Source organism: Pieris napi, chromosome 5 (genome assembly GCF_905475465.1).
Source record: "Pieris napi chromosome 5, ilPieNapi1.2, whole genome shotgun sequence".
Taxonomy (NCBI): domain Eukaryota; kingdom Metazoa; phylum Arthropoda; class Insecta; order Lepidoptera; family Pieridae; genus Pieris; species Pieris napi.
In genome coordinates this window covers 7,706,644-7,731,964 of record NC_062238.1, presented here as the reverse complement: position 1 = coordinate 7,731,964, position 25,321 = coordinate 7,706,644, and the positions used below count along the sequence as shown (strand labels likewise).

The 25,321-nt window shown below is 33.9% G+C and overlaps 3 protein-coding genes across 7 annotated transcripts; all 3 read left to right on the top strand.

Moving 5' to 3' along the window:
* Positions 1 to 50: 50 nt before the first annotated feature.
* Positions 51 to 13,687, top strand: LOC125049288 (probable isoaspartyl peptidase/L-asparaginase GA20639). Of its 5 annotated transcripts, none has more exons than XM_047648423.1 (8): positions 51 to 251; positions 828 to 1,018; positions 1,663 to 1,859; positions 2,164 to 2,277; positions 2,724 to 2,892; positions 3,101 to 3,202; positions 3,785 to 3,950; positions 13,610 to 13,687. In XM_047648423.1, exons 1-7 carry the CDS (start codon positions 67 to 69, stop codon positions 3,940 to 3,942), a joined length of 1,116 nt encoding a protein of 371 aa, XP_047504379.1. In that variant the 5' UTR covers positions 51 to 66; the 3' UTR covers positions 3,943 to 3,950; positions 13,610 to 13,687. The 5 variants fall into 5 exon arrangements, with proteins under 5 accessions (XP_047504379.1, XP_047504380.1, XP_047504382.1 ...); XM_047648426.1 differs by lacking the exon at positions 51 to 251 and adding an exon at positions 475 to 490; XM_047648425.1 differs by lacking the exon at positions 51 to 251 and adding an exon at positions 498 to 512.
* On the top strand, positions 3,963 to 11,235 carry LOC125049285. The gene is made up of 2 exons (XM_047648417.1): positions 3,963 to 4,785; positions 8,693 to 11,235. The coding sequence occupies exons 1-2, from the start codon at positions 4,159 to 4,161 to the stop codon at positions 9,782 to 9,784; spliced, it is 1,719 nt and encodes a 572-aa protein (XP_047504373.1). The 5' UTR covers positions 3,963 to 4,158; the 3' UTR covers positions 9,785 to 11,235.
* An 854-nt stretch (positions 13,688 to 14,541) lies between the features above and the next one.
* Positions 14,542 to 25,049, top strand: LOC125049716 (E3 ubiquitin-protein ligase SMURF2). Its single transcript, XM_047649147.1, has 12 exons — positions 14,542 to 14,741; positions 14,830 to 14,868; positions 15,448 to 15,589; positions 15,685 to 15,785; positions 15,916 to 16,162; positions 17,370 to 17,558; positions 17,770 to 17,888; positions 18,414 to 18,646; positions 19,775 to 19,945; positions 21,610 to 21,849; positions 22,368 to 22,555; positions 22,995 to 25,049. The coding sequence occupies exons 1-12, from the start codon at positions 14,687 to 14,689 to the stop codon at positions 23,641 to 23,643; spliced, it is 2,373 nt and encodes a 790-aa protein (XP_047505103.1). The 5' UTR covers positions 14,542 to 14,686; the 3' UTR covers positions 23,644 to 25,049.
* Positions 25,050 to 25,321: the final 272 nt, after the last annotated feature.

The following is a 25,321-nucleotide window of genomic DNA, read 5'->3' as shown; positions in this document are numbered from 1 at the left end:
TATAAAAATGCATTGTGTTTATGAATTTGCTAATTGATTTGTTGATACCTATTTTTTGGATCATAAATGCTAAATCTATTTAGAGAATACACCTTTGTTAATAAATATGGCTATTCTAAAATTTACCCATGGCAACGATTTTTAGTTATTACTTATACCCTAACAATAATGTTAAAAGTCAGAATTGTAACAATAATATTATGTTTATATCTGAGTACAGTATATTTTGTGGGAACAATATTTGCATCTGTGTAAGTTTAACAATTACAGTAATTTCTCTAATTTGTATTTAAAGTTAGAAATTTTACTTTAGAGCATTTAGCAGCTTAAAGCTACTGTTAGATTACAGTGGTTTATATAATATACCTATGACCTGTACTACCTCTCATACTAATTGAAGATTTATATATCAAAATATACAACAACACCAGGTGGCAACATTTCAGTTGCACATTGTGAGCGAAACCAGTAAATAAAACAATAAAAGGGGGTATTCATACTTCGATACTTCTGTAAGACTTGTTATTTTATACAGTATCACTTATTTTGAGAATCTCCAACAATGTAATAATCATCATAATAATATAAAATGTTTACTTAAGAAAATTACACTCACTGTAGGGACCTGTATTTATGATAAGATAGAAGTCTATAAACATTTGTTAGTTGATTGATAAGACAGAATGATAAACTCAACTATGTGCAACAATAATATGAGTTAGTCAAATCTGAATTACCTGTTCAGACAGGTTTCCTTTTAAGGTTTTGTAATTTGGATCACTGATAAATTTTACACAAAATATATATAATATATATTTAATTTGTAGAACAATGGAGCCAATCATCATAGTTCACGGCGGTGCTGGTAATATACCAGAGAGTAGAGTACAAGGCAAACTAGATGGTGTTAGAGTTGCTGTGAAAGCTGGAAATAAAATATTGAAAGAGGGAGGCACCGCCTTGGATGCTGTTGAGGCTGCTGTGGTTTCCATGGAGAAGGATGAATATTTTAATGCAGGTGAATATCTCCTTTGGTAATCTTAAAATCAATGTCTTATACTTATATATGAGTGATCTGTTACCAGTTATTCCTCAAATAGTTAAATAGGGTATATAATTTGACAAAGATTATTTTTATTTCCATAATAAGTTCAGAGTAAGTAACACTAATAAAACACAGTTCTAGTCACACTATACATATAATACTTATTGTGCTTATTTACCAAATGTTTTTTTATTATGTTACTTTCAAATATGTAGTGACTGTATTGACAGATTTTCTTCCTAAATGCCTCTTCAAACCTGAGCGATATTCGCTGCCACTGTAAGTAGACGTACATACCGCGTGAATACTACTCACTCCGCAAGCGGGGTTGACATAACATTAGTTCTCCTGGGCTTGAGCGAAACTCGTCCAAAATTCTGCCCTGTGTGGATATATTAACGGCTTTATATTGACCCACTCTACTTCCTGTACCGTAGACGGTAGCGACTACCGCTTAGATTTACACAGGTCCTTAAGTTTGACTCCCGTACGTAACAAAGTATAGGATTTTGAATTCCGGGAATCCGAAGGTCATAATTCGCTGCATTAGGTGACAATTTAAGAATTGTAAATATTTCAAAGGCAATAAAGGTTAACCCAACACAATGCTTTTACAGGCTACGGCTCGGTATTAAACCTACGTGGTGAAGTAGAAATGGAGGCAAGTATTATGAGTGGAAAGAACCTTGATGTGGGTGCTGTAACACTAATTAAAGACTTTGAACACCCAATTAGCATTGCCCACAAAGTTTTATGTGATTCACCCCACTCTTTGCTTGGTGCAGAGGGAGCTAAAATATTTGCTCTAGAGAAGGTAATATTTATTCATCATGTAATTAACACTAACAATTTAAACGAACTTACAGTTACGATTTTTTGAAATGAAACTTCTTTAGGCATTGCACATGCACATGAGAATGCGCGCATGAAATGCAATATTTTTAAAGTTTAAGATTTACCATGTGTATTTCCGTTAAAATAATTTAATATCAATCAATAAGTTACGCGCCATTTAATATCAATATCAATCAATAAGTTACGCGCCATTTAATATCAATATCAATCAATAAGTTACGCGCCAAAATTATTAAAATGTTTTTGTTTTGTTTGTTGTTTAGGGATTTCAAACAGTGCCACCAGAATCACTTATCAGTGAAAACGCAAAACACGCACTCGAAGAGTTCTTGAAACACGGTGAATTTGGTAGAACCGAAATAGGTTTAAAGAATCAGGTAAGTATCAAAAGTAAACATGGTCATGCGTTCGAATTACAGCTGATGATAGATTTTTCTACGTGCGCAAGAACGGTACTCGTACGGTGATGGAAATTATTGTAGAAATCGGCATTTCTAAGGCTTAAAAATCGAACATGTGTTAGGCACAGAAGGATCATCACCTAGCAACAATGACTACTCTGAAATCTATCTGCCCCTTTTCTCATTTGGACTTAATACATACATATTCATTATTGATGGGATTTCTACTAGGTCTTGCTTAAATTGGAGAAAGTTTGTATACCTAAGGACACTACCTAAGCATTTGGGTGTTAACTTATTTGATGTGTATGGGTTAGGTAAGTTTGAAATATAAGCATTCGCACCTTTTAGTTTAAAAAAATTAATACCTTAAAAACGTTAATATTAATCTTGTACAAAACTTATAGTTAAAACTGTTCTAGGGAGGAGTGGGAACAGTAGGTGCAGTTGCAATTGATCGTAATGGGGATATAGTGGTCGCTACTAGCACGGGAGGAATGAGTGGGAAAGCAGTCGGCCGAATTGGAGACACGCCACAGATAGGTAGCGGCACATATGCTGATAATCATGTTGGAGGTGTTTCTACTACTGGTAAGAATATGTATTTAATTTAACGTAACGTAACTTTTTGACGTAAAGGAGTTATTAATTACCAAAATACTAGAAAACTAAAATCGAAATACGGTTTATTTACCTTAAGGTCCATTAGAAACACGCACACTAGACCTAGACCCACTCTGCTCGCTACTATTCAGTATTTTAAATTTTCTAATATACTGGCTCTATTTTCGCGTTTCAGGTCACGGGGAATCGATATTGAAGTACTGTTTGGCTCACAGTATTATTAAACTCATGGAGACCGGTATTGATACAAACACTGCTACTAAGACTGCTGTTGATGGCGAGTGAATTTTATAACAGTTACAGTTACTTTAGACTTAAACATTGCATGAGCCATACAGATCTGTTAAATACCATGACCATTATTAGCAATATTATTTCATTATTACTTTTATTTCATTGCTTTATTTTAAGGGACATTTCACAAATTTAGTTAAGCTTTGTGGTCATGGTAAATCAAACTTTATAATAAAATCGTAAATTTTTTTGGAGTTCTTTAAACTGACAATTCCAGACAAGTCCATAGTCTTCAAGTAAAGTAGCGATTTGCGATAGCACGCATTTGAGATTGTATATTATATAGTGGTCTTGTAATTGAGGCACCGACTAACCGCTTAAGCACTCTTGCGTCTATTTTATTGATAAATTTTCTAGGCAAATGTGATTCATGATACACAAATCGATTTATATTATAATTAACCTTGTACCTTCTAAACTAAATAAAGAGCGATTGTACCTATATCCTTATATAATACCTTTATTCATGTATTGTGTTTCATTACAAATCAATTAATTAATTAATTACAATTCAACACGTTTTATCAGTGGTAATATTAATTATTTGAAAAATATTTTCTTGAAGGTATGACGAATCGTTTAAACAACACAGCAGGGGCGATAACTCTTTCGAAGAATGGAGATGTAGGAATACACTTCAGTTCCGTGAGAATGGCGTGGGCATACATTAAAAATAATAAACTTATCTATGGAATTGAACATAATCAACGACTTGAAGACTAGCATGAAGAATGATTATTTGAAAAAAAAAGCGCGGGAAACTTCGTTCATGGTAGACGTATTTTTCACGGTGTTGAATATTTAATTTAATTTTACTAGTTAAAACGCAGAGGATAAGCTGGTAGTTTTAATTTTTGTATTATATGTAATCTTTATATCATATTTGTGTATAGTGTCATCGTGTAGTCGGTAAGTTTTTGTAATTTCTGTAAATATTGTATGAACAAGCCCCCCGATCTAGGTCGGGGGGATGATGGCCTTGTTGGCTTGAATCTCCCTGTGGGATCAAATGTATCTGTTGGTTCACAAGATGAATTTGACAAAATGGATACCGATTGTTCGGTATCATCTCAAACAGGTGAAGGAAGTCGTAAACGAACACGTTATTTGCGCCTTTGTCGGCAATGTACGAAAATTAAGAAAAAGAAAGGTAGTGGCTCTAGCGGTGATTACTGTCAGTGCGAAAGCTTATGCAATGTAGAAGATGAGTCAATTTTAATTAAAAAGGTTACTTCAAAACCTATATCTCAATCCACGTCATCTCCACACTTGCAAAATAATAATAATTCACATAGCACATCCTCTCGACCATCAACATCTTACACGGAAAATTCAAATATCTCTCAAGACTCTAACGCGGGAAATTTAAACAACACCACAACTTCAGTAACCAATACGGACCCCCGTTCGATTGGCCGTGCTGAATATGTTTCTACCGATGTTTCCCCTTATTTTATACATGTTCAACGTATTCAAAGTTCACCTGACGATGGGACTATTCTCCATCCAATAACATTTGGCAATTTTTTAAAGCAGAAAAAATTTAATAATATTATTCCCGGAAGTGTAAAGCGCAACGGCGGATCCAGGGGGGGGGTCATGGGGGTCATGACCCCCCCCTGAGCAGGACTTATGTGGACCACTAATTGAACATAATGATTTTATATATATAAATTTGTCACCATACAGATTATATGTTAATACATACCTTCAATATTTAATTAATTTAATATAATATAATAACTTTGTATGATGGCAAACGTTTGGGAATGAACGCATCGAAAATTTGAATTTTCCGCGCCACACTTGCGCGCGCTTGTCGCTATGAAACGTCTAGCTAGACCTTACCTTAATCGGAATCGGAAAGACTAAACTTCAACATATCATAACATAGTCTTATTTTAAATTGTGACATCAATATAGTATCCTAATATAGGAAAATTGGATACACTACCCTGTCAGCGAAGCGACAGCAGAAAGGTCTTTCTCTACGTTGCGCAGAATTAAATCGTGGCTAAGATCTTCAATGGTTGAAGATCGCCTAACCGGACTATGGTCCAAGATCCCAGGGCCGCCAGACATCACGTATTTTCTGACGGATGAAATGTGGACGATTGGGTAGTGTAAGTATGTACTATGATCGTATGCCTACCTGCTAGCTTGGTCAAACGGCCAATTTCCAGGTATCAGGTAATTAAGGTACACAAAAACATTACTTACTTCACGTAAATTCTCATGGCTGATTTTTATATATGTTTTCGAGTGTATAGTTAAAAATAAATTGTCAATACTCCCAGACACTTTCCGTCGGCCATATTGCTTAACAGACGCTTTAAGGGTCTCAAAATAATTAGTCAACTTCACGTAAATTCTGACGCTCCATTTTTATATATGTTCATCCGACAACTATTTTAAAAGCTTTGACAAGAAGACAGACCGATCCAAGGGGCCAATCATCCCCTAAACTAAATTTTAATATCTCTATGAGTGAGAGAGCATTATCTACGCGCATGAGACTGAGTGAGACCGACTGCGCTGTTAAAGCCATGAAAATTACTTGAAAAATTATTATTATTCAAAAAGGGCAAGCAAAAGCCGTTTAATATTTTGAAGAAAAATGAAGAGTACCAACAAAGCATTTCACCGTTTTGGTACGTTGGATTTTGTTGGTGATGAAGATGAAGAAGAACGTGTATTCAACATAATACAAAAATTTATCTGTGATGTTTACAATTTTCCTGGAATAATTGATGTAGATGCTGCCAGACTACAGTTGTTTATCATTTACATACATGATATCTGATATAAATGAAGAATTCAATCGAAAGAATTTAAGAAACTTCGATGCCTGTAACTTACCACCTTGTAAAAGTGAGCTTTGGCAACAGTTTCGACGGGCTAGCTTTGGAACAATGCAAGTATGAAGATAATAAATATTTTCAACCCCGAAAACAATGGCTGGACACTACAAGATGGTAAATATGATTTTCATTGGTTCGATGGAGATCAATTACCGGGTTTTGTCAGTGAGTCGCTGGAAGAACAATCAGGTAAATTATTTTCGTTTCTCATATTATTTGTATCTTTTTAGTTTTTTCAGACCTTCATTGTTTAACTTGTTTTTTACAGAGGAAGAAAATAAGGATAATGCTGATGATGACGATCACGATTTAGATATTCAATTTCAAGATTGATATTTGATGATGATGATAATGAAGATTAAAAGCCACTGTTAAGAAATATTGAAGAATTAATATTTTTCCACTTTGTTTCCAAATTTCCAATAAATAATTAATTTAAAAAATTGCTGCTATTTAAATATAAGTGGTATTTTTAAAAAATATTTTTTAGTTCTAATTAATAAATTGAAAAAAAAAAAATGTCGGCTAACTTTAGTATTATTTATTATGTGTCAATTTTTTTCTTATTTTTGTTGCTACAATTTACTGGTCAACAAAAGTTCTAAAAATTATAAAATATCTGTTCAAGTAATTTTCATGGCTTTAACAGCGCAGTCGGTCTCACTCAGTCTCATGCGCGTAGATAATGCTCTCTCACTCATAGAGATATTAAAATTTAGTTTAGGGGATGATTGGCCCCTTGGATCGGTCTGTCTTCTTGTCAAAGCTTTTAAAATAGTTGTCGGATGAACATATATAAAAATGGAGCGTCAGAATTTACGTGAAGTTGACTAATTATTTTGAGACCCTTAAAGCGTCTGTTAAGCAATATGGCCGACGGAAAGTGTCTGGGAGTATTGACAATTTATTTTTAACTATACACTCGAAAACATATATAAAAATCAGCCATGAGAATTTACGTGAAGTAAGTAATGTTTTTGTGTACCTTGATTACCTGATACCTGGAAATTGGCCGTTTGACCAAGCTAGCAGGTAGGCATACGATCATAGTACATACTAACACTACCCAATCGTCCACATTTCATCCGTCAGAAAATACGTGATGTCTGGCGGCCCTGGGATCTTGCTCTACTAGCACTTCTCCACGTTCATGAAAACGTACCCGTTGACGTAAATGACGTAATAACGCGTTTCGGGAAAAATTGATTTAGTTATTAAAATATATGTATTTTGTCTGTTTCTATTTTGTTTGATGGAATCCCTTGTCGTACCATCTCTTCACTTTTGCGAAGTTTAGCGTAATACCCCTCGACATACCTCTAGCTGTTATGACAAATCATTCACCACGGTTATGTAATATAAAAAGGCTGCCTCATTCCGTACGTGACGTCAGACCGAGCTAAGCTCGCCAAAACAGCCCGAGCTGAGCTGTAAAGGCCCTAAAGGCCAACAGCGAGATTCCACTTTAAAAAAAACGTGATAGTGTTTCTCTGGATGTCTTCTAGAGAAGATGGTAATATGTACGTGTATACAGGTTGCTCCAACTAGTGACGTCAATAATTTTTTTTTAGATTCCTCACACCTGGGGGTATACGAAAATACCCCATGTATGTTCCGCGATTTTTTGTAGTTTTCGAGTTATACATTTTTGTGTTTTTTGAATGTTTTCTGCCAGCGAGGTTTCAAAAATTTATATCTTTTTTTGTTGTAGGTATTTTGCAGTTTTTTTTTCTGTTAAATGATTGCCTTAAATGCCCCAGCTTCTTTAAATTAGTTAAAGCTACTTAAAAAAAGGTTTTAAAGTTAGAAGTTTAGTTTTTAGCTGGATTTGCCCAAACTTGGTCTTTTTTTGTTGTAATCGGTGGATTTTTTTGGTGGATAGGCTAAAAATCATTGAAGCATTAAAAATGTTTTTTTTTTCGACTTTTATTTTTCTTATGGCAAATGAAACTTTACGATCAATTTTTTACTAATTTTAATACCCGTAAAAAAGTAGCTCGTGTAATTCTTACAATCATTTTGGTCTTACCACTCAAAATTCAAAATGTTATTCGAAATGATTATTGCTAGTTGTAAAATTACCTGATTTTTAATAACAAATAAAAAACACAATTTACTGAAGAAATACTATTTCTAATATATAAAATTCTCGTGTCGCGGTGTTTCGACACTCGAGATTTTTTATTTAAACAACATTTAAGACAATCATTTCACAGAAAAAAAACTGCAAAATACCTACAACAAAAAAAGATAGGAATTTTTGAAACCTCGCTGGCAGAAAGCATTAAAAAAACACAAAAAAAATTTAACTCGAAAACTACAAAAAATCGCGGAACATACATGGGGTATTTTCGTATGCCCCCAGGTGTGAGGAATCTAAAAAATAATTATTGACGTCACTAGTTGGACCAACCTGTATGTACACAATATTATGTGTTAAGTTTTTCAAGTGTACAATAAAGAATAAATATTTTTAAGTGCAATACTTACGTACATTAATAAAATACCTACTTTTTACTTGTATCTATTGTTATCAAAATTAAATTATAAAGTTCTTGACTTGACCACGACTATGTGACCCCCTCCTGGCACCAAAGCTGGATCCGCCCTTGGTAAAGCGTATAGGAAGAAACAGGTGCGTAGTTGGCTTTTCCGATTATAAAGACGCCAATAATTTTCTTAACTGCAATCTTTTGGAAACGAAAAAGTTAAAAGCCTTCATTCCCACTTTCAGCGTAACAAGAATGGGTCTAGTTCGCGGGGTCCCTGTAGATTGGAGTGTAGAGGAAGTTCAACAAAATGTATCCGTACCTATAGGCTGCGGCAAAATACTTAAAATAAGACGTTTGAATCGCAAGGTAAAAATTAATGACTCGGTTTCTTGGAAACCCTCTGAATCAGTTGTATTAACATTTGATGGGCAAGTTTTACCAAAAAGGATTTTCATGTGTTATAATGCTCTTCCAGTAGAAATATATATTTATCCTACCATACAATGCTATAAATGCTGCCGTTATGGTCATACCAAAGTTCAATGTCGTTCTAAGACTCCAATATGTTATAACTGTGGAGGTCAACATGCAGGTGTATCATGTGACAGGTCAGATAAAGATCCTCTGTACTGTGTAATGTGTGAAGTCGAAGGGTCCCATTCAGCGATAGATAAGTCATGTCCAGAATTTGTGAGACAGACAGAAATCAAAGTTAAAATGGCTCAGAGCTGCATGTCTTATGCCGAAGCCAGTAAATATTTTTCTTCTATTAAGCCTTCATACGCAGATGCATTAAGTTCAACAATTCCGGAAGTACCAAAACCCGTAAATCCTTCCGCAGCGAAGTCTGTATCTCGTGATAATTCTACTAATGCCTCAAATAAAAAGACAATATTCTTAAAACCTCGCTCTCCTCGTAAACCACAACATGGTTATGATCGTGTTGCTCATTATAATGTTTTAAAAGATTTCCAAGTTCCAGAGCCTAAAAATGGCAGTGCTCTGGTTGGACACAAAAATAAAGAAGAAGAAAAATCTGATGTATTAGAAATGATACTAGCATTATTAACTAGTTTAATAAACTCAAACTTATTGAAACCGTCCCACGTTGCCTCTATTAATGAAAAAATTAAATCAGTTAATGTTATTAAAAATAATGGATTCCAAGATAATTCAATGGAATTGCAGGAGTGTTGTTCCAAAGAAACATGATTTGATATATTTGATAAATAAACATTCTCCCGTTGTTGTTGCGTTATCTGAAACGTGGTTGAAGCCAGGGTACCTATTAAGGATCCCAGGATATACCTGCTTGCGTGATGATAGATTTGATGGCCATGGTGGCGTAGCGTTACTTGTCAGGAACTCAATTAATTTTTCTGAAATAGCGTTTTCTTCATTAATCTCTAATGATGCCATTAATATTGTCGGCATAAAAATTGATAATATTTCTATAGTTTCCATTTACCTAGCTCGTTCCTCTTTTGTTATTCTCAATAGCGTTAATAATTTACTTTCTTCACTTAGTCGTCCATTCCTTCTATTGGGTGACTTTAACTCTCATCACCAAATGTTTGGTTGTGGCACTACTGACTCCAATGGTGTATGTTTAGTTGAAATATTAGATTTACATAATTTGTGTTTACTTAATACTGGCTCACCAACCAGACGTACAAAGCCTAATGAAAAGCTTAGCGCGGTTGACTTATCAATTTGTACTCCAGATCTTGCTTCTTCTCGTTCTTGGTACACTTCATCATCTACTTTTGGCAGTGATCATTTCCCGATTATCATATCCTCACCTATTAGACGCTCTCCTTATCAAAAACGACAACCTCGTGTGAAATATAAATTAAATAATGCTGATTGGCTTGCATTTAAAATCCTTGTCGAATCTAAAATGATTTGCCTGAATTAGTTAGCGGTGGTGAGACCAATTCCTCTAAAGCTTTGGCTACATGTTTAATAGAATCTGCCGATCAGATTTTTTCTGTCAAACGAAATCCGTCTAATAAGATTCCTTTTCCTCCATGGTGGGATAGAGAATGTATGGTTGCTGTAAGCAGAAGAAAGGAAGCTGAGAGAGTCTATGCTGAGGACATGTCCAATGAAAATTTAGATATTCTCAATGAAGTTATTAGTACCACACGTAAATTCCTCAGAGATAAAAAGCAGGCAGGCTGGAAAAATTTTTGTACTTCTTTATCTCCTTCTACGTGCCCTTCAGAAGTTTGGACAAGTATTAAACGTTTTCGATCTGCTTTCAAAGAATCTTTATCATCGTCTTCACTTCCCCCTTTTTTAACAAATGCCTTTTTAGACAGATTAGCTCCTCCATCAGCTGCTGAATCGATCTACTTTCCTTTGGAATCGTCTTTGATAGATGACACTTCCTCTTTAAACTCTCCTTTTTCATTACATGAATTGAAAGGTGTGCTTTCACATGTTAAAGATTCATCTCCTGGTCAGGATGGTATTATGTACTCATTTTTATCTCATCTTGGTGATACTGCCTTAATGTATTTTTTAAATTTAATAAACTCCGTCATGGTCACAGGTAATATTCCTGAAACATGGAAGTCTCAAGAAGTTATAGCGATTAAAAAACCTAACAAACCTACCAATGATGTTGCCTCATATAGACCTATTGCGTTGTCCTCCGTTTTAACAAAAATTGCTGAACATCTTGTGAAGAATCGTTTGGAATGGTTTATAGAAAACAATAATTTAATAGCCAATAGTCAATACGGTTTTCGGAAGTCAAAATCTACAATAGACAATTTAGCTATATTGACCACAGATATTCGCATAGCTTTTTCGCGTGATGAAGATATTGTTGCTGCCTTTTTGGACATCTCTGCCGCCTATGATAATGTGAACATTTCTATTCTACAACGCAAATTATTAGAGCTACAGGTTCCTACGTTATTAATACGTTTTATCATCAATTTACTATCATGCAGATACATATCATTAATCGTTCAGAAAGATGGTAATATTACCGAGTTAAAGCGTACAGTTTTTAAAGGCCTTCCCCAAGGTTCGGTACTAAGCCCACTTTTATATAATATTTACACGTATGATTTAGAATTATCTATAAATTCCCATATAAATGTGCTACAATATGCAGATGATCTTCTTTTTTATTCCGTTGATAAATCTGTGGTTAAGGCTTGCAATTCCATGTCTAGTTCACTTAATTGTCTTAATATCTGGTTAGTTAAAAATGGCCTAGATCTATCAGTTTCCAAAAGTTCTATAGTCGTATTTTCCAAAAAACGCACAACTCCTATAATAAATGTGACCTTCAATGGTCAATCTTTGCCACTCCAAACAAAAATTAAATTTTTAGGAGTTATATTGGATTCAAAATTGTCTGGACTTGCCCATTATGAACATGTTGTTATGAAATGTGCACAGCTGCTTAACATCATGAAATGCCTTTCAGGTGTATGGTGGGGTGCTCATCCGTTTTCTATGAAACTTGTGTATAACGCTCTTATAAGATCTGTTTTAGATTATGGCACATTTCTCTTAGATGGAGGAAGTGTCTTGGGAAGTAAAAAACTTGATGTCATTCAGTCAAAAGCTTTGAGAATTGTGACAGGAGTAATGAAATCAAGCCCATCCAATGCTTTACAAGTAGAATGCTGCGATCCTCCTTTAAAATTAAGAAGGCAATTTTTAAGTGATCGATTCTTGTTCAAATCTATGCAGTTTTCTAACCACCCTCTACATGGAAGGCTGCATGAATTGAACAATATTATTTATACATCCCGTTACTGGCGTCACAAATCATTACCATGTCTAATAATAAGCTTTCGTAAATTTTTAACATTACACAGCCGCATTCATCGATCTCCATCATTACCCATATTTATGACACAATTCAATTCTTTAATTCTTGATCCGGATATAAGATATAATATAGGCGTCCGTAAGCAAGATATTCTGGAAACAAATATTCGTTTCATGAGTAGCGTTGAGGAACAAAATTGGGAAGGTTGGGATTATATTTTTACAGATGCCTCTAAAATCTCTGTTGATGATTGTGTTGGAGTTGGTCTAATTCATTGGCAACATAAAATAATTCAAAAGATTAAACTTCCTCCTGAATCCTCGGTTTTTACTGGAGAGTGTTTTGCTCTTTTAAAAGCTTTAGAACTAGTTATTTTATTAAAATCTAAAAGTACAATCATATTTTCAGACTCAAAAAGTGCACTACAATCTCTTGAAAAATTTCCTTTCCAAATGAGACTTTGTTATCCTATTATTTGCGAAATACGTGATAAGCTTTTAATATGTTCTCAAAGAAATTACACCGTTATCTTTGCATGGATTCCAAGTCACAGTGGAATTAAAGGAAACGAGAAAGCCGATGAGCTTGCTAAAGAAGCTATAAAGGATGGAGACATAGTCCCATACATTAATTATTGTCATGATTTAGCTGCTCTTCCGAAAACCCATCTTTGGGAGTCATGGAATGATGTTTGGTTGAGAAGCAGCAAGTTCAAAGGCAAACATTATGCTGAAATTCAACCCAGGATCCCCAGTAGACCATGGTTCTTTGAGGTTAAAAGTTCTAAAACTGTCACTTCTATCATTTCCAGAATGCGTTTAGGACATGTTTGTACACCTCATCATTTAGCAAGGCTTCGTATTATTGATAGTAATATTTGTGAGTGTGGAGAAGATATTGGTGACCTTGACCATATTTTCTTTTCTTGTTCCCAATATGACCGTACCTTCTTTCTGAATTCTTTACAATCACTTCATGTTCCGTTTCCGACTAAAATCTCCTGCCTTTTGCTTTATCCTTTATTGTATTATAATGTATTATCTTCTTTCATAATCTATAATAATATTAAGTTGTAATATGTTTATGTACATATTTTATTTTTAACCAGCTTATCCCTTTATTTCCTTCTGATGTCTTTGTTTATTTTTTTTCGCGTGTAGTTTCCCAACCTTTTACTTGAAACTGGCATAAAGTTGAAGCTGTTGCCATAATATTAAAAAAAAAAAAAAAAAAAAAAAATGATTATTTAAGGAAAAGGTTGTATATGACCTAAAATGTATTAATATGATTGATGTAACAATATAATATACCTAACAATTTTATTATTATTTGCGTATTATTTAAGTATGTGCTTACATTTCACAAAAACTCTACAAACCAAAGCGTTGAATAAGTTCTCGTACTCATACATCTTTTACACATATACATAAGTACAAAAATTTATTTCACTAAAAATTTCAATTAGTTTCTCAATGTTTCTGGTTGGAAGGAACGCTTTCCTTTGTTAGTAAAAATGCAGGCCACATACCGCGGTGAAACACTGACGAAGGTCCTCTGAAATTATATCTGACTACTTAAATTAGCTTTACTTGGTGACGTTTGATTAAAGTCTGCTTATTATTATCCTCATACAAATTCGTTAAGCGTTAGCGGGTCACGACTCACGCCTAGCTTGTCTAAAGTTAATTTTTTAAGCCCCTGTACAGTACCGCATACTTGCCTTGGCCGGCGGTTGGCATTTGGCACTACCGGTACCGTGAACCGTCGCCATTTTGAAATGTCAGATCAGTTGTTCCTAAGTTTGTGTAATTTTTTTTTTCGCGTGTAGTTTCCCAACCTTTTACTTGAAACTGGCATAAAGTTGAATAATATTAAAAAAAAAAAGTTTGTGTCATCGTTTATTTAAGCCTATAACTGTATTTTCTAGATACTGGTATAGAGTTAATTAAGACATTTCAACAATTATTATTAAGTTAGACTGCATGACTTCAAATTATTCCCCTTATAATGGTTAATTTTTATTTACTGGCAATACTAATATCCATGACAGCGAAGTTTTTACCATCCAAGAAAAGTATAGGCATGACTTGTCGCAAAATATACTCTGTTATTTGTTACCTGTGCGATAAGTATAGAAATCTGAAAGTTGACATTCTCGTTTATCAATTGTCTAAACATCAAAAATCAAGAGTGAATTACGATTTACGAATAAATTAAAAATGGTGGCTTAATAATAACTTAGGAATTGAAACGAAATATTATTTTTACAGAAGAAGAAATCAAAAAATTGTGATGTTAAGTTTATAAAAAATATAATGTCAACTCCAGTTTCGAATCGTAAATATGGAGCGCAAAAAATACGACTTACGAGTAAGTGATCACACCTTTCACTTATGTATTCCTAAAGTTAATTTTTCTTATAGTATGTGTATAAAATTAATAATAATTTTATTTTTAGTTCTGTGTGCCAGAAACCTAGTTCGGCGTGACTTATTTCGTAAGTTTACTCATACATAATTATATTTGTTAGCCTTATGTACAAACACAAATTTAGCAACTGTTAGGATATTCACTAATGTAATCGCAGATGATTATGAATTCTAATTAATGTTAACATCGCAGGATATCGCTTCTTTTTAATTTGTTGATCCTTAAACTTACATAGAATAGGAAACCTTCTTGGTTTAGAAATGATTTGATTTATATATATTTACAACTTTCATATTATGTTGATACAAAAACTATTTTATATATAAAACATGCCTCATTCTCCAAGAAATCTTATTTATTGTGCAAAAATTTAATAGTTAATACATGTAATATTCAGGCAGTGCAACAATGTACAATTTTTTACACACAATATTACTATTCTGCATAGTTAAGAAAACTATGTATTTATGTTTGGTAAATGTATGGTATTAAACATTCCATGTAAATAGATAAAGATACAAGAAAACAAACATTTCATAGAAGTGATGACTTTGTTAACAAATGATTGTTCATTGATGACTGCTTTTCTGTATCCTATATTTCTAAGAAAATGTATCATACAATAAGAGAATGTATTTGTATACAGGACTGCCAGATCCTTTTGCAAAAATTTCTGTGGATGGTAGTGGCCAAGTGTATTCAACAAATGCAGTAAAAGCTACATTAGATCCTAAATGGAATACACATTATGACTTATATTTAACTAAAGGTGATGGAATTACTATAAGGTGCGTCAAAATGAGTATAATAATGTTTATAGAATATCTCATATTATGTTCTTAAATATTTTAAAGTATATCATCAAATTATTGGTTAATTACAGTATTTGGAATCAACGAAAAGTACATAAACGACAAGGATCTGGGTTCTTAGGTTGTGTGCGAATTCAACCGTCCACTGTTCATAAATTAAAAGATACAGGATGTAAGTTTTCACTCATTTGAATTATATTTTTAGCATTGCATACAGGATTTTTATATTATAAAGAAGATGAAAAGGTTATAGTATCTTAACTTGACATACACATAATATGAGTTTTTAATATTTATTTTAGATCAATGTCTCGAATTATGTGAAGACAGCTCTGGAGAAACATGTGGAGTAAAGGGCCAAGTAATTGTGTCACTGTTGTCAAGAGATAGTACAAGAGGTGAACCAGCCTCAGCTGCTGGAGAAGGTTCTCCATTGGCTGTGGTTGGACCAGCAGGAGAGGTCAGGGCCCCTCGGGAACCACCTGTAAACAATGTTACAAATTCTCCACTTCCCCCTCATTGGGAGGAACGGCTTACTTCAAGTGGACGGTATGTGTTAGTTAAAATACAAATAATCTGTGGTGTAACAACCTTTTGGTCTCAAATTTTATCTGTTACTTAAAAAATACATCACCTTAAACATAATGAACATCTAAGGTATTATTTATATAAAAGCTTAGTGTTAAGCTTTTAGCTAATACAGTTTTTATTTAAACTTACATTTTCGCATTAAATGAGTACCACAGAAGAAGTGAGGGAACAAGTGTCTATAAATAGCAACTACATGTTGTTTACTAAAATAAAAATGATATATTGAATTAGAATATTTTTACATCATACTGGAATAAATTATAATAATGCAATGTACTTATATCAAGCATCAATTACGACATTAATCAGTTCAAAATGGCCCGAATTACAAAAAAAATTATTCACAATTGATATATGTATTTTAAATTATGATTTACCGAAAGTGTCTTGTAAAGTTGCATCAGATGTATTATAGAATCTACCTTAATGTTTATTTAATAGTTGTTAGTACACATCAACCAATTAATTCATATTACACTTCAAATATCATATAGCAAAGAATATTTGTTTTTATGTTAATAGTAATTGTATTGCACCTTTCAACATGGGTATGAATTTTTGTAATAATGAGTAATAATAACATCCCAACTGTACTAACCCTTAACCCAATAATAAATAGTTTTTAATGATCTAGTATCATTTATAATATTCAAATGATTGTACTTATTGAACCAGCTGTGGCTCACCTAGTTACTAAAACTATTTTATATTCTATGTGCAGTATAAACGTCAACCTCTTTAAAATATCAAAATAATTCGACTTTGGTTAGTTTGCGTTGTTGTCTATACTATATATTTAATAATAATATGCTTGGACAATACACACCAATTGACCTAGTCCCATGCTAAGCTGGTGAAGCTTGTGTTATGGGTACTAGGCAACGGATATACATACATATTATAGATAGATAGACATATAAATACATATTTACACACCCAAGAACGAAGCACAACACCAAATGCTCATCACATCGATGTTCGTCTCAGCCGGGGATCGAACCCGGGACCCATGGATCGCAGTCAGGGGTACTAACCACTAGACCAATGAGTCGTCGAATGCAACGTTTATTTCCATAGGAACTCTATAAAGACACAACGCGTAGTACCTTTTACGTCGCTATATGGGGTTAATACATAATATAACTAGATTTAATATAAATTCCAGCCCATATTACGTGAACCATGCGTTACGTCGTACGCAATGGGAGCGGCCGAGCTCTGAAGCTACCAGTCCGCAGGTCTCCCCTCCGTCGTCCCCCACACCTATGAGCCCAGTTTCCCCAGTAACACCTGTATCACCTGCTTCGCCTATATCAGACACTGACGTCAGCCATGGAAATTCCATATCATTAAGGTAAAATAACATATCATTACGGCAATTGTCATTCGTAAATTGAATCACATAAACTTCCGCGCTATTACAATGGCCTTGATGCCATAGTCATGTTTTGAGAATTGAATAATTTAACTTTTAACAATGAAATGTGAATTTTATACACAAAATATTTGACAGTGTAGAAATATTGATATGAAATGTATTGATACTAAAGAAATATAACTTACAGGCCCGAGCCTCAACCACAAACAGCGGTGCGGTCACGACCGCCTGCACAGCAGTCTTCCCCAACAGCTTCCAATTCTACATCAGCACCAGTAGCAGCTACTGACCTTCCACCTGGCTATGGTAAGGATATTCATAGAAATGTAACAAATATAAACTTTATAGGAGCTAAATGGGTTTAGGTATATTTTTGTAAGAAAATTAAAAAATTAAATTAAAGCATTATTCTTCTAACAAAACAAAGCTTTAAAACAATTTTTTAATTATTAAAGTACAATGTGTCCCGACCAAGGAGGTTTCAATTCAATTTAAGTACACATAATCTGTGGTGAGCGCGCTGGTTCCGAGCCAATAGACCAATAACAGACTTGTTTCTTTTATATTGCATTTTATTTAATGTAGCTACCTATAGCCATGAGATTAAATAAAGTAGTGTATGCAACTGCATATAATTAGGTATTATAAAACAGTTGCATAAACTACTATAATAATATTATTAAAAAAGTGCGTTGGTTCTTTATATATAGGTTCTAAAATTAGAACAGATTTTTAATTCCTACGAATAAAATGTGATTTGGAATGTGGGTCCATCCCATATTTAAAAAAAATTGTTAGCTCCTTTGCAATTACTATCAATTTCAATTACAGAAATGCGTACCACGGCCCAAGGCCAGGTATACTTCTACAACAGTATGACTGGGGCATCTACCTGGCATGATCCCCGAGTGCCCCAACACTTACGGCATTGTGCGGCGGCCGCTGGGCCCTTGCCCCCAGGATGGGAGATGAGACACTCCCCTTCAGGTCGACCATACTTCGTGGACCATAATAAGAGGACCACCCAGTTTACAGACCCACGACTCGCTTTGTCTGCGCGATTGGTAAGTACCAATTACTACCTTATTTGAAGTGGATTTAATTAATTACTACCAAAGATTGTTAGTCTTGGTAAGAAAAATTTAATGTTGCTGTTCTTGTTTTCGAATTAACCCTGTATGAAATTAATGTTTCTAGATAACACTTTTTAATATATAAATACGATTTTTTTTATACATGTGTCTTTACTAAGACATCATGGAACATTACAATCTAGCCTAACTTAAGACTAATAAGTAATTTAAGTCTAACCTAATTTACTAATAAGAATTAACGACGATTAAATGCCAAAATGTTTATAAATAATATAATTAATTCGCGTTTTAATTCGTTAAATAATGGTTATATGAGACAAGAATTTCATATCGGGCCAAATTCAAACTTTAAATGTTTGTGCATAAATACACCTTAACACAAAGTCAAAAAGTAAAATCATATATTTCAATTAGGCCTATTAAAAAGACACTTTTGAAAGTCAAAATTACAAGTTAAAAATTTACAAAAAATGGTTGTCTGTAAATTCGTTACGTTCGTACGGACGATAGTTTATCGTGACACAACATAACAAAACATTGATGAAATTGCATACTTAAGTCTTCGAGTGGAAGAGAGATTGCTGCGGCGCAATAGTAAAATGATCGTAACGGGACAATGGGTCATGCTTTTTCGTGCGAGCAGCCGGCGTTTATTTATTTTATTAGACGTAAAAAAAACTTAATTTTTTGTAGATATATGGTGCTCACATATTCAAATATTGCAACTATACATTTTACATGATTCTTTATAAAAATAAACTATTTGTCTAGTTTGTACCATCATGTACACATGTACACAAAGCTGTATAGGCAGTAATAGCAACTAATAGTAATAAAATCTTACTACTGGAACTTGTACCGATTAAACACAAATATTAATATATAAACAAATTAATACAGAATTGTTAAAGACTAAATTAAGACTACGAAGTTCTGCATAAAAAACATTTAAGTAAACTTACGTGATATTCCAAAAAATGTAAAAGTATGCATAATCTATGTAATTTTTATTTACAATTAAATTAATATAACAGCCAGTAGTATTTTTTTAATTTTGTTAATAACGGGATTTATTATTTTATTTTATTTACGTTTCAGACACCTCCACTAGAAGCCCCCACGAACCCGGTCCCTACCCCGTCAAGTGCAAGTGAACCCGCGGACGCTGACGCCTTACCAAAGTACAAGCGGGACCTCGCAGCTAAAGCTAGAGTACTAAGGGCGGAATTGCAGGCGTTGCAACCGCAAACTGGACATTGTAGGATCGAGGTAAAGTGTAAAAAACTTATTGAATTTTGACATACACGAGTCATAGACCGCGTTAAGTCTCGTACTATTCTCAATCATAAGTAACATAAGTACCAAATATTTATTATAATAATCTTAATATATATAAATTACGTGTCACGTTGATTGTCCGCGATGGACTCCTAAACTACCGAACCGATATCAATCAAATTTGCACACCTTGTGTAGTTTGATCCAACTTAAAAGATGGGATAGTTTACATCTCAATTTATACCCGTAATATTATTTTATTGCAAAATATTTATTTATTATATGATATTCACAATTCTAACAGATGGCGCTGTGTTGAAAGTACCAACGTTTCACATAAGTTACAATTTAATGACATAACCACCAAAAAAGCATGGCGGTCACCATGAATGGTGTTCTCCTACCGTTTCCCTTTACTACGTACTACTATATAATATAACAAAAAACTTAGCCACAGCAACGCTTGGCCGAGTCTGCTAGTAATAATTTATTTATTGCAAGAATATGGTACAAAAATGTGTAAGGTGGTACAAACGTAAGTACGCATATTCTGCCACACACAATGGCGCGCAAATTTTAAAGGAATTTTACAATATTAGTCATATGTATCGTACATATCATACTTTATTAAATTTATATCAACTACAGTGTCTCACGCAAATAATCATTTATTGAATAGTAAATTTTTTCCAAAAGTAATACACCAAGTCGCTTTTTAAAGGTTCTAGTCGGAATATATTTTAACTTTTTGGTAAATTATTGTAAACGTTAATTGCCATACAAAAGATATTTTTTTTAAGGGAGCGTTCAAGTATTAAGTAACGAATTTTGGGAGGGGGGGGGGCTCCTTTTGTAAAACGTTACGATGCGGGGCGGGGATTAAATTACGCGTTATTGTTCTTTTTTTTTCGACTTACACCACATAATAGTAACTAAAGAGGCACAAGGTGGTCACGAAACGTTTTACTATACTTGGGTACAGTACTGTACTTGGGTACTGAAAAACGTTAAATCCAAAAATTGCTTTACGTAATACTTGAACGCTCCCTAAACAGTTCAGATTGATTTTTGGCACAGCCAATTTCTCTCCATGTCTACTTCTTACTTCGACTTCTACATTCGACTAAAAATATGTGTGTATATAGTAGCGTCAATTTAATATATCAAATTTCACAATTGAATGAATCGATCTGAACTTCAAACGTATGTAAATCGAATTCAGTTATTATGAAAAATGCTGCTACTATAATAGTAAAACAAAAATTCTTTCCATATGGACCACGCTTTATACAGTTAATAATGCGCAGTGCCTCACACAGTCTATAATATGTAGCGACACCTTACGGCTACCGTAATCGTGATGACGTCATACTCTGAATCGCGGTAATAACCTTTAAGTATAAATACAACCTTAGATATTGGGACCTTCGACCTGGTCAGAGGTTAGACAGGTCATCCTTCCCAAAATATGTAGGAATATAATATATAGACTTCACTATATTGTTGTAGTGATTCCTTTGTTTATTCTTTCTATATTTTATTGGAACAAGATATAAATTATGATTTTTATGAAAAACGTAAGCTTCACGCCTCCAAAAATTAGCCGCCGTAATTTGTCGGACATTCAATATTATTAAATAAATTTTCCCTTTTAGGTTTCTCGAAACGAAGTGCTAGAAGAATCTTACCGATTAGTAATGAAGTTACGCGGAAAAGAATTACGAAAACGGCTATTAGTCAAGTTTCGAGGTGAAGAGGGTTTGGATTATGGAGGTGTTGCACGGGAATGGCTGCATTTATTGGGAAGGGAATTGTTTAACCCTCACTATGGACTGTTCCAATATGCAAATGCGGGAGATGACCGATATGCGTTGCAGATTAATGCGGATTCTGGGGTATGTTTTTTTTTTTTAAATTAATAAACGAAAAACACTTATGTGTGTGTACAGACACACATAAGTTTTTTTATATAACGGTAACGCAATATTTCGTTGTTTTAACAATTATATTTAATATTCGGGTATTTATGACACCCACTTCTTAGTTTTTATGCGTGTTGTTCCCACGAGAATGTAAGTGCGTGCTCCTATTTCACCATGACTCCTGCTGATAGAGGACAAGTCTTTGTTTTTTTTTAAATTTATGTTATTATAATTAATAACTTAATATGTCATGTGGAACATGGTGTAATGGTTGCAGCTGCTTACAAACGTTGTGTAAAAAAAATGGCGATTAAAAAGAGTGGCGGAGAGTTTATTGTCAGTTCTTCTCTTTCGTTCTACGCCCTTGATTTGAGAACTGGCAGTAAATGTAAAATTAGAAGCATTAATATTTATTTCTTTACTGACGAGTCATGAAAATCTGAAATGATTTTTTACTTTACTTGCTTACTTATGCGTTCATTATCTTTCAGGTAAATCCTGAGCACCTTTCCTATTTCCATTTCGCGGGTCGTATACTCGGCGTTGCCCTATTTCATGGGCATCAATTAGATGCTGCCTTTACCGCGCCCTTCTATAAGCAGCTGTTGGGAAGAGCTATCACCTTAAGGGATATCCGGGATGTTGATCCAGAATTACATCGATCGCTTTCTTGGATGTTGTAAGTATTTTAGGAAATTCTTATTTATAGTATGTTTAGAGGTCAATTTTTTTATTTTAACAAGTAGCTCATCTAGCTGACCCGCAAACGTCGTTTTTCTATGTATATTATTTCTAGGAAACATTTTTATTAGTTCAATAAAAATAACTATCTACAACAATAAAACAAACTATCTAATACAAAATTAGGGTTTGTACGTATTTTTGTATGCTGTATCATTAAAAAAAAAAATGTCAAAAAAAAAAAAATTTGGGGTGGACACCGCTTTCACATTAGGGGTATGAAAAATAAATAGCAGCCGATTCTCAGACCTACTGAATATGCATATAAAATTTGATAAAAATCGGTCAAGCCGTTTCGGAGGAGTATGGTAACTAACATTGTGACACGAGAATTTTATATATAAGATTATACTATCTAATAATTTTTAATTTTTCAGGGAAAATAGCATATCAGGCGTTATAGATACAACATTCTCCGTGGAATGTTCGTCTTTCGGGGCCGTAAGAAGTGTCGAACTCCGTCCAGGGGGAACCAACGAACAGGTCACGGACACCAACAAACGCGACTACGTGCGCCTATACGTTGCCCACCGCTTCACGCGTGGAGCGGAACGCCAATGGCTGGCTTTGCAAAGAGGTTTAGCTGATATAATCCCTCCACAGCTCCTGAGACCATTATCCCCTAGAGACCTACAGCCCCTTCTAGCCGGGAGGGCCGATTTAGACCCGGCGGACTGGAAACGTCACACCCGTCTTAAACACGTGAACCCAGACGCGCCAATCGTCAATTGGTTCTGGGAAATAGTTGAGGAGTTTGACGCAGAAATGAGGGCACGGTTACTCCAATTCGTCACAGGGTCCAGACGGGTCCCGCTAGCTGGCTTCAGAGCCCTACAAGGGTCGACTGGGGCGGCAGCGCCACGCCTGTTTACCCTACACCTAGTGGCGGATGCCGCCCCAGACTCGCTTCCAAAAGCACATACATGCTTTAACCGCCTGGATCTACCGTCTTACCCCACTAAAGAAAAACTACACGATAAGCTAACTCAGGCTGTTCTAGAAACAGCCGGATTTGCAGTTGAATAACCGAATTTACAATTGGAGATATATAGAGACTGAAAGATTTATTTGACATGACAAAAATTTTAATAATGACGTTTTTGATTTAAGCTTTACCGAATTAAACTGAAGGTTTGCTGATACAGGATGTTTATAATTTAATATGATAGGGCTGTTCAAAGTCAGTGAATATCGTCTTATAAAAAAGTATCAATAGCAGTACAAAATAATTTAACTTAAATTACATCTTGAGCTCTTCCATTTAGATAGAGAATTGTACAAAGCAGCCTAAAATACCATATTATTCATCTGCAATAATTGCCTAATATAAAGTTCAGCGGTTTATTTAAATAATTTAAGAATAACATTGCTAATGTGCACAATTTAAACTAATTTTTACATGCTCAAATAAGTATACAGTATACATCCAACCCTGTTTTTAGGATTAAGATGAAAAATTACCTTATTTAGAGGATCACAATTATTTAACCGAATTCAAATATAGTTGAAATATATTGTCAAATTATTCAATTATATTTAACAAGTTGACCATTAGATCAGTATTACTTTATGTGCTTAGAAGTTGTACTTATTTACTAATTATTATAAATATTTTATTTGTCTTAGTCTACCAGTCATAATATTTTGATTATGACATTTGACCATTAATATACGCTTAATAAGAGCAATTCTGTTTCCTGATGAATTTTACTTCCTAATTCTACCTTCCTACCTTTATCTGCTTTTGCTTAGGTGGGAAAAAGAGCGTTAAACTTGTGCACAAATAATTATTGTATCCCTAATAAGGGTTGCTAGATATATCCCCTTATACTTAGAAACTAAAAAGTCTGTTTTAGCTTAACTAACTCTACTTGTTCAACATGTTATACCGGTGATGTTTGAAGAGATACAGCAGTTTAATATAACTGATTTAGTATTTATTAATAAGGGGATTAGTATATAGCATTTGTCATGACAAATTTGTGTCAAATAATTTGTCTAACTCATTTATTGGTCATTAAATATTTTCCAGAACATGTTAAATAAAAATTGTTGGTCAAAATTATGTTATAGTTTTGTATATTTAAAAAATGTATTATTTTGTAAATAAGTTTTAATTTAGTACAAAGCACAGTACGATCTGTTAATGTTCAATCAAATGTAAGCATACTAGGGGTGCCTTATGTTTAATTTGTACAGTATATTTAAAAAAAACAATTTATTCCATTTTTTATCAATAAGTTGACTATTAATGAATGTGGGGAGTCAGTTTACATGCTTCTAACAATATTTATAACAAGGATGAGTGCCTTTCTGTTTTAATTTAGTATAGTAATAATATTTAGTAATGTATGACTGTTAGTGATATGAAATGATTTAATAGATAGTTTAAACGTAGTTTGTAATGGAAAATATAATATTTTTGCACGATATCATCCTCGTTTTATTCTAGGCTATAAGTACATTTAAGTAGCTGTTAATTTTTACTGGGCTCATGTAAGTAAGTGGTGTATGTCACTTTAGGTCAGTGTGACCGGTGACCGGTGTTCTTTTCTATCAAAAGACTTTATCCTGCAACTTGCAAGCCAAAATGAACTGTACAAGGCATGTGCTGATTCTATCTCAAGAGCAAAATCGGGCAGAAATTACCAAAAGATTTATGATTTTAATCTTATGGTAATCTCTGCTCGATAATAAGTTTCTA